Below are 9,339 nucleotides of genomic sequence, written 5' to 3'. Positions count from 1 at the left end.
TTTGTGGTATATATAAAAAAAAGATAGTACTCCTTTGTCCCAATTTATGTGATACACTTTCATTTTTAGTCTGTCCCAAAAAGAATGATACATTTCTATATTTAGTACTAATAATTTAACTTAAAACTTCATCTTTCACCCTTAATGAAATGATTTACAGTCACATGAACAAATATCTATGACTTGTTTTATAACAAGTTTCAAAACTCTTCCTTTCTTTTTTAAACTCAATGCTTTGTCAAACTGTATCACATAAATTGGGACGGAAGGATTACTACTTTTTATAGTATTAGATCTTAAAAAAAATGGCCAAATACATAGACAACCCCTAAAATTATCACGATTTTCCATTTAGACACCTAAACCGAGAATTTTTCCTCTTATTAGACACCCAAACTACCATCAAAATGTGAATGTTTAACCTTACAAGATAAGTATTATAGTGGTGGTCGGTCATAATTGATACTATACCCGATGATGTAAAAAATGTTATACACTGTCAATTTATGATCACATTTGGGTTGACACTTAGACACTCAAAGGAATGCTTTTAAGAGGGTCAGGTTCAAACTTATAAGACAATTGAAGCTGCATTTTTTGGGCTGCCCAGTGAATAGCAATGTAAATCAAGATCCAATTTAGCCAGTTATGTATTTAGTTGTAGGTTACTATTAAGTCATTTTCCCTTAGATTATAGTAGTGAATTGAAGTATACTCTTGTGAATTTTAGGGTTATCTTAGTTCTCTTGATTAAACTCTTTTAAATTAATCCTAGCTAGTTAGGTAAATTTTGTATAAGTTCATATTCATATTCTGGAATTATCTTTTTGTACTTGAATGTTAATTCCCTGTTATAGTTAATATAGGGCTTGTAAATTAAATCACATTCATTACTTGATTTGATCTTTTACTTGTTATTTGAATAGAAATCTCAAAGGAATTAGCTAATTCATAGCTTAATTCTTGAAATCCTCCATATTTTAAACCCTAATACTCTAGCTATCCTTTAAATTATTGTTATTGCACATGTTCTTGATAATCGCAAGTGATCAATTTATACAAGTTAATTTTTTTTTTTTTTTTTTTTTTTACTCCATAGGTCAGTAACGGAATAAGCACCTTTTTAAGTTTACATCCAGTGGCGGAGCCACATCCCTCGGAAAAACACTGTTTTAACAAGGTTAAAATTATTTTTTATGTATATATAATAGATGTTGAACCCCTTTAGGCTTTTTCGTATGTTTACTTTTTTATATTTTGAACCCTCTCAGCGGAAATCCTGGCTCCGCCATTGTTTACATCCCTTCAAACAAATAAATATTTTTTCAGTTGAATAGGCAGAAACTCGAAACAAGGCAAGAGTTCAAGAAATAGGAGGGGGCTCTCTTTTTAAGGAAAATATTCGAGTCAAAATGATTTTTCCCGGAGTTAAAAACTAGAGTGAAATATAATTACCATTCTTAATTAATGAGAATATCTAGCGAAATGTCCATCATGTAAAAATTTTGGCCAGAGGGAACGTATATTATCACCAATCTCAAATAAAAATTTAACTTATACTCCCGGTGTTTTAATTTATAGGTGGCATATTTTAGCTTTGAATATAATTTATCAAAAAAGAAAAATTATTTTTGAAATTTGTGGCTTAAACATGTCATGAGATTTTGTGGCTATAAAAGCACGCCATTAAGTAAAGTGGAAATTAAGTTTAAAGTCAATTTTTTCTCTAAATATAGAAAGATATCATTCGTTTCTAAGCAAATTATTACGTTAAGACTAATTAGATGTATGCTAGTCTGCCTTTTCCAAGATTAAAAATTAGATCTAGCAGACATCTAATTGATAATTTGGAAGATGTTCCACGTCTTCGAAAGAAAATAAATAAGACAATTCAATTGGCATGAAAAGAAAGTATGTTGCATGTAGTGAATCTAGTGATAGAATGATCAACCATTAGCCTCTGAACATAAGGCAATTATCAATTTACATTAATAAGAACTTGAGGAATTGAAACATTAAAAGAAAGAGGAGTAGTCGCTTTATATAATAGTAGTAATTACTCCCATACTTCTCATTTATTAAATTTAAATAAAAATCATGATTTGATGATCAAGTTTGGGTATGACCATGACCGGAAGAAGATGTTGAAGACCGTCCATGGCCAGCTTCAAGAGCAGAAGGTGTAATTTCAGAAGATTTATCATTAGCATGCAATAAGTTATGATGATGAGCTTCTTCTAACTCTTTCTTTGTCCTCACAATGTCATCTTCTTCATGCAAATCTTCTTCCACAGAGAGTACCACTTTCTCAAGTTTCCCATGAGGTCCTTCAACTATTGCTTCCTTGATTTTAAGATGATCATCAATGTGCTTCACTTCTTTCTCTTCAACTATTATTTTGCTCTTCTTCTTTTTCTTCAAGAAGCAACAGAAAGCAAGAATAGCTAGGCCAAGTACAATGCAACCGAAAGTCGTGAAAACAAATATTATTATGATGTAATTGTGAGGGGGAGATGGTGGTGGAACAAATGGAGGTGGTGGTGGTGGATGAGGATGAGGATGAGGATGAGGATGAGGATGAGGATGAGGGGGAGGAGGAGGGTGGGGTTTTGGTGGTGGAGAGGTAGTATGAGGAGGAGGGGGTGGTGGAGAGATGGGATGAGGAGGAAGAGGAGGGAAATATGGGAATGGAAAATTATTCAAATTGTTATCCATAGTTAAGATCTTGGGAAATTGTTATAAAACTTTTTTTGTGCAAGTTCTTGATGACTTTTGATGTTGTGATGTAGAGAAAAGGAGTTCTTGGCTGCTTATTTATAAGAGTGGATATTCAATTCCTAAGGTTCTTTTCCTTTTGTATATCTCGTGTTTTTTGTTCATTTAAAAAATTCTCTCTTTTGGGTTATGCTTTCAAGTAAGAAGAGACTTGGCTCTCATGTAAAGACTAGGAAGACTTTATCTTAGCTTGATATTCTAATTGCAGTAGAGAACACTTTTTCCTTGCCCTACTTCTTTCCCCTTGTTCTTTTGCTTAGCTGATGATTAATAGAGTCCTACAGTACAAGACATGGAAATTGATACTCCATTCGGATCAAAAAGACTGTCCACTTAGTCATTTGTACATCTCTTAATAAAATATTACCTCTAGACAGAAATAGTTAATATGGCTAAAATGTCCCTAATTAAATAATATTGAGATTTGGTCACTTAGTAAGGGTAAATCTGGAAAAGTAAGGTTAATTTTTTCTTGATTTGGTAAATAGACACTCTTTCTGAACCAAAAAATAAAGGTTAGTGGACACTTTTTTTTATCCTAGGGGAGTAGCAAATTTGAGACGGGCATGAGTTTACGTGAATTCTTGTTTTTCTTCTTCTCTAGATCATATATAATATAATAATGCTATATTTTGTTAAAATTACTTAAATATATATATGTGGTGCACTAAGCTCAAAGAGTTTTATGGTGCAAATTTATTGACGGTATCTTTACAAATGAAATTGGAGTTTCACATCTCATGCCTCTTTTGTTGTTGTTTTCCTTCTTCTATTTTTAGAATTGAGCTCCGAGGTTGAAATCTTACGTCTATCTTGTTTTTTTTTTTTCTCTTAGAATTAAGCCATAGGTTCAAATCTCACGTCTATCTTATTATTTTTTCTTCTATTTTTCTAGAATTGGATCTACCCATGAGGATGGGCATGTCTTATGTCCCTTCTCGCATTTTAATTATGTACTTTTTCTTTCGTTGGTTTATTTTTTCAAAATTCCAAAGTCTACACATTGAAATTCCTATTCTCCTTTTGTCGTCGTAGTTATAATTAAATCAAATGTGTCTATATTAAAATTAGCAACATCAGATTGAAGGATGTAGCATATAATCATCAACGTGTTCAACTGATCCCAATACTTTTGATACGGAACATAGATACATATGTGTGAAAAAATAACTAAATTTGTAAAAGAAATTAAGTGTGAACATATAATCTCAAAAGTATAATCAGTCCATGCTAAGAAACTAAGACGACCTTCCAGCTTCACGAAGACCCATATTATATTCTGGACCCTTTCCTTTAGTGGACGTACCGGGATTAGCATCAGTTTGAGTACCACTGAATTTGGCCTTCATGGCTGCATCCAAGGCTTCCGAACGTGACGTTATAATCGTTAAGAGAATTTGATCATTAGAGGGCTCACTTGGGTGGTTTGGGACAGTAACGTCTAGATACTATCCTGGATCTTGCTGTTTTAATACAAAAAAATGATAGGAGTTGTGATTAAGAAGAGATGAGAAAATAAATTTTTTACTGGTCAAGTGCAAGAATCTTAAACAGTGCATTAACCCAATTATGTCTGTATGGAGTGGACAATCTCCAAATACAAAGATAATGATAATTCTTTTTCCGACTAGAATACTTAGAAAAACATATACTCGTTTTTAAACTAAAATATAAAGACACGCTCCTAACACACAGATAAATAGTTACTGCTATAGTAATTGCATGCTGCAGTAACTACTGTAATAACTGTTTTATATATAAGCTGATCATATATATTTTTAATTGACAGATTTTCTCCATATGCTTGTCTTGATTTTCTTAAAGTAAGTACATAAAGGAGCGATTATATCAGCATCGGTAATTGAAACAAATAGTGGCGGGGCGGTAGGCTTGATCAATTGGACGACAAGTCATAACTAAACTGAATGAAACTGAATAAATTTCTCATCTGTATTTTGTACAAGAATTGAATGATATATGAACAGTTTTGGGTAATAAATTGAAACATTAAAAGAAAGAAGCGTAGTTACTTTATACAATAGTAACTCTCATACTTTGCATTTATTTTTAAATGAAAATCATGAATTGATGCTCAAGTTTGTCCATGGCCAGCTTCAAGAGCAGGTGGTGTAATTTCTGAAGGATTATTATTGACATGGGAGTTATGATGATGAACTTCTTCTGACCCTTTCTTTGTCCTCACAATGTCATCTTTTTCATGCAAATCTTCTTCTACAGAGAGTGCCACTCTCTCAAGTTTCCCATGAGGTCCTTCAACAGTTGCTTCCTTGATTTTAAGATGGTCATCAATGTGTTTCACTTCTTTTGTTTCAACTATTATTTTGCTCTTCTTCTTTTTCTTCAAGTAGCAGCAGAAAGCAAGCATAGCTAGGCCAAGTAAAATGCAACCGAACGTCGAGAAAACGAACACTATTATGGTGTAATTAGCCATAGTTTTGATCTTGGGAAATTGTTATATGATTTTGGTGAAAGTTCTTGACGACTTTTGATGTTGTGATGAAGAGATTAATATGAGTTTTTGCCTGTTTATTTGTAAATGTTTGTTTCCTAAGGTTTATTTTTTAGGGTATGCTTTAAAGTAAGCAGAGACTTGGCTTTCATGTGAAGATATATATAGGAACACTTAATCTTGATGTTTTGATTGTAGTAGAAAACACTTTTCCTTTTTTGTACTCTTTTATATATTATTGCTTTGCTTAAGTGATCTAGTGTGCTACACCACAAGACATGGAAAATTGATAGGAAAGCTAAGGTTTTGAGAGCGATCTATTCTATAGGATAGAGTTGTAGCCCTAATATTCTTTTAGCTCCAAAGAAATATGACATATTTTAAATAAAAATCTTGAAGAAACATGTGTGCTACTAGCTACCACCATTACAATCATTACATGTTGTAAGTCCTAAGATGACATCATATGTATCAAACCTATTGCATAACATAAATTCATTGCTTGTAGTTAAATTACTACATTGATTAAATTGAGAAAGAGAAAAGAGAAAACATATGAAAAAAGCGATTGCACTCTGATTCTAATCTCCTTTCAAATTTAGGTTAAATATCATAAGACTCTCCCTCCTATCAAACTTAAATAAAAACATTTTTACATACTTCTTTATTCTGCTCTAACAATTGGCCTACAAGTGACGGTCACTTGAGTGCAAAATAAGTTTCCACTAACAAGTGCTCTTTTCTTCTCCCACTTCTGTTGAAGAATGACAGTGCAAAGCTAATATTCTATTCTGTAAGAATATTTTTTTAATGTAATAGCGAGTAGGATATTCAATAATAGATCAATTAGTATCAGCATTGGTTTGCCATAGGATATGCTAAGTATGGGTTAATTTTATGTATGATCAGTGAACTTTATGCACTAAGTCACATAAATATTTTTTGTCACATCAAAGTAACATAGCTCTATCTAAAGTAATGGATTAGTAAATTTCATAAAACTAGTTGTTGTTAAACTAAAGTAAATGAACTATGTGTGACAGTTTTTTGGCATGCATGGACCTTATTTCACCATTGTTTCTTGCTTGTGGCTTAAAATAATTTACAAAGTTAAAAGTAAATAATAAGTGAAGAGGATACGTTGACATTTAAGAAACAATGAATGAATCCAGGATACATTTATTTTAGGTAGTTATGTTTGAGAAATCCATTAAAGGACTTCAAAATAATTGATTGTTGTCATATTTGGATCATATGATAGCACTACAGAGACATACACACCTAGGGGTGGGCACGGTAAGGTATACTGATTACCGTACCGAAATCAAAAATTTTGATACCGCGGTTTCGGTATTGTGGTATTTGGTATGCATTTTTGAAAAGTTTGGTATTCGGTATTGATAAAGAAAATAGCGAAATGCCGAATACCATACCGAAGTATTCCATATAGTTACATATACAATTCATATATATAATACTAACAAATATATAATTAGTATTAGTACAAACTAATTGTTTAGACATTGGAATTGCTTTTAGTTTCTTTTAAATATTTTCACATGTGTAAGATGTTAGTATGATATAATTGATTGAAATGCCCTTTTTGTGTACCGAAGTATATATATCTTGGTTGAAATGCCCTTTTTGTGTACCAAAGTATATATATATCTTGGTTGAAATGCCCTTTTTGTGTAATTGATTAATGAAGGGCATTGCTTGTACTTTCTTTTAAATATTTTTACACGGATAAGGTGTTAATATAATATAATTGAGACGTTTCTCGAATAGCCGAAGTCTTAATTCTTTATTATATGTATATATGTAAGTCGTAGTCGAACAAACTATGGTTACCGAATTACCGTACCGCAAAATACCCAAACCGAACTTAAAAATACCGAATCATACCGAATTAATTTGGTATGATAATGGTATAGTATTTTTAAATACCAAAAATCAAAATTACCGAACCGAAGTTTTAAATACCGTACGATGCCCACCCCTACAGAAAGTGACACAATGGACATATTGTACAACAACAACAAAGATGCCGTAATCCCACAAAGTGAGGTCGGGGAGGGGAAGAGTGACGAAGACCTCCTACCCCACGTACGTCGTTTCCGATAGACCCTCGGCTCAAGTGACACAAAAGCAACATCAGAATAGCAAGAAAACTAAAGCAGAAAGGACAACCAGTAGCACATTGTGTCACAAGAATTTAGAAGCAAACTACAGATACGGTAAGCCAGATGCCATTTGACAGATCAAATTGTTCACTTGAACACATCACTTTGGCATTAATTTCCTCTAAATCAACTTTCGTATTCCTAATAAATTGCATGAGTATAAGCTCTCTGGAGCCACCACACACTAAACAACAACTAATACTGCTATTCCTCAATCTTAAGCACATTTGAGATCGGCTATATGAATCATAACTATTCACGTAGACCACTATACAAAAAAAAGTAAATTTGTAACAGCAATCCTTGCGAAGTCCTAGACGAAGAATGACCATGACTTTGTGTTAAAGGTCAAACAAGCTGTTGAATAAAACCTGCACAAAAACATGTATAAAAATGTTGAAATCCGATCATGGAACAGAGGATGACGGGTTCAAGCCCGATACTTTATCTAAAAGATGTTCGCAGAAATATTGAATCAGTAAGGAAAAGAGAAAAGGATAGAAATGTACTTGCATATTCAGGATGCTAACGAATCTGATACTGCTGATCCGAAAATAGAAAGGCGAAAAGCAGTTCGTTCCACATATCAGGCACACCAGGTAAGCAGTAATGGCTACAATCTGGCACTAATGGATTATCACTCCAAGTACCAACATGTGCATCGCTCCGGTATGCCCCCATCGGAGTGACATGCAGCAATGTCACGGGTTTGGATACATTAGTCACAGTATCAATAATCATGTCTGAAAACGCACTCTCATCCTTGCCGTTGGTTTCTGACCAGGGCTGTCGTGTCACAACACATTTCTCAGGGGATCCAACACTGATTCGAGCATAAGAAGACATTCCTCAAATATAGAAAAGATATATATATATATATATATATATGTAGAAGAAATAGATTTTGATCACTACTTAAAAAAAAGAATTAGCGATGGAAGGTTCTGTACTAAACAGCAAAATACGTCGCTAATATTATCAGAAAATTTTGTTAGCTACGAGCAACTTAGCAACGAAACTAGCTAATTCCGGTCTTTTTTTGTAGTGGATATTAAGAGTGCAGCTCATGAGAGCTTCACAGAACTGGAACAAGGATTTAACACAAACTGTATCCAACTATCTAATAAATGATCATTCAACTGAAGCCCAAGACATAAATTTTGAAGTTTTAATGGACGTAAAAGCAAAACCGATGGAGACGAGTTCGATCATATCAGAAATTTCAGCGCACCTCCAATGAGTAGCTTCAAAAGTCCGAAAGAATACACGTGTCCTATTAGTGTTGACCTTCTTTTCAATCCAAGATTTCCAAGTAGCTAAGGCTTTCTTGAAGGCACCATTTATTGTCATCCCGAGTTTCATCTTTCCATCAGTCTGGAAGTACCAGCCCCTGTCTAGAGAAGCATGTCAGAAGAGGTCTATGGACAAATAGGTAAAGTAACTTTGCCATAAAAAGTGCAGAATAAAGCGATTCTCTAACAATCAGAGCTACTTATATAGAAAATATAATAATTATAGCGAGGAATCTTTTTATCAAATTTTGTAGCATAATGATGTTGAACAAGCATCAAGACATTCCTTATTTGCAACTCATGTATTATGTAGAAGATCTAAGTTTATTTTCCTAGTTATATTTACCAACTTTTTTGCATGATAGTTAACCAAAAATTTTCAAAATCTGGAAAATGATAGTCATAGGCACATGTTGAACTAAGAACTAATATCAAAAAATTGAGCTTTAGTTGCAAAAGCTCAAGCAACATAAGAATAGCACAATATTCCAGCTACATATTATAGGCCATAAGTCAACTTCAGACGCATAAGTCCATTTACCTTGAAAGTGTTAATTTAGTGATATGGAAATTGTCATGGAATGGGGGAAAACAAATCTTCTCATATAAAGATGGTACC

At 33.2% G+C, this 9,339-nt stretch overlaps 3 protein-coding genes across 4 annotated transcripts; all 3 read right to left on the bottom strand.

The window, feature by feature from the left end:
• Nucleotides 1-2,109: 2,109 nt before the first annotated feature.
• On the bottom strand, nt 2,110-2,715 carry LOC132034926 (protein TRACHEARY ELEMENT DIFFERENTIATION-RELATED 7A-like). The gene has a single exon (XM_059425258.1). It carries the CDS (start codon nt 2,713-2,715, stop codon nt 2,110-2,112), a length of 606 nt encoding a protein of 201 aa, XP_059281241.1.
• Nucleotides 2,716-4,692: 1,977 nt separating this feature from the next.
• Nucleotides 4,693-5,319, bottom strand: LOC132035474 (protein TRACHEARY ELEMENT DIFFERENTIATION-RELATED 6-like). Its single transcript, XM_059425756.1, has one exon. The coding sequence runs from the start codon at nt 5,225-5,227 to the stop codon at nt 4,868-4,870; it is 360 nt and encodes a 119-aa protein (XP_059281739.1). The 5' UTR covers nt 5,228-5,319; the 3' UTR covers nt 4,693-4,867.
• A 2,192-nt stretch (nt 5,320-7,511) lies between these two features.
• On the bottom strand, nt 7,512-9,284 carry LOC132033961 (protein trichome berefringence-like 7). Of its 2 annotated transcripts, XR_009408902.1 has the most exons (3): nt 8,660-9,282; nt 7,938-8,251; nt 7,512-7,799 (listed from the first exon to the last, which is right to left on the bottom strand). XR_009408902.1 is itself a non-coding variant. In XM_059424144.1 (2 exons), exons 1-2 carry the CDS (start codon nt 8,788-8,790, stop codon nt 7,954-7,956), a joined length of 429 nt encoding a protein of 142 aa, XP_059280127.1. In that variant the 5' UTR covers nt 8,791-9,284; the 3' UTR covers nt 7,806-7,953. The 2 variants fall into 2 exon arrangements, 1 of the variants encoding a protein (XP_059280127.1); XM_059424144.1 differs by lacking the exon at nt 7,512-7,799 and having other exon boundaries at nt 7,806-8,251; nt 8,660-9,284.
• Between the last annotated feature and the right edge of the window lie 55 nt (nt 9,285-9,339).

The sequence above is a fragment of the Lycium ferocissimum genome, chromosome 10 (assembly GCF_029784015.1).
Source record: "Lycium ferocissimum isolate CSIRO_LF1 chromosome 10, AGI_CSIRO_Lferr_CH_V1, whole genome shotgun sequence".
NCBI classification, from domain to species: Eukaryota; Viridiplantae; Streptophyta; class Magnoliopsida; order Solanales; family Solanaceae; genus Lycium; species Lycium ferocissimum.
The sequence above is the reverse complement of the archived record's forward strand: the minus strand, read 5'-3'. Positions and strand labels throughout refer to the sequence as shown.

Coding starts and splice junctions, on each gene's coding strand:
- LOC132034926 (XM_059425258.1), bottom strand. CDS start 2,715: ATGGATAACAATTTGAATAATTTTCCATTCCCATATTTCCCTCCTCTT.
- LOC132035474 (XM_059425756.1), bottom strand. CDS start 5,227: ATGGCTAATTACACCATAATAGTGTTCGTTTTCTCGACGTTCGGTTGC.
- LOC132033961 (XM_059424144.1), bottom strand. CDS start 8,790: ATGAAACTCGGGATGACAATAAATGGTGCCTTCAAGAAAGCCTTAGCT. Junction 8,252..8,659: donor TTTGAAGCTACTCATTGGAG/GTGCGCTGAAAT, acceptor TGCTCGAATCAG/TGTTGGATCCCCTGAGAAAT.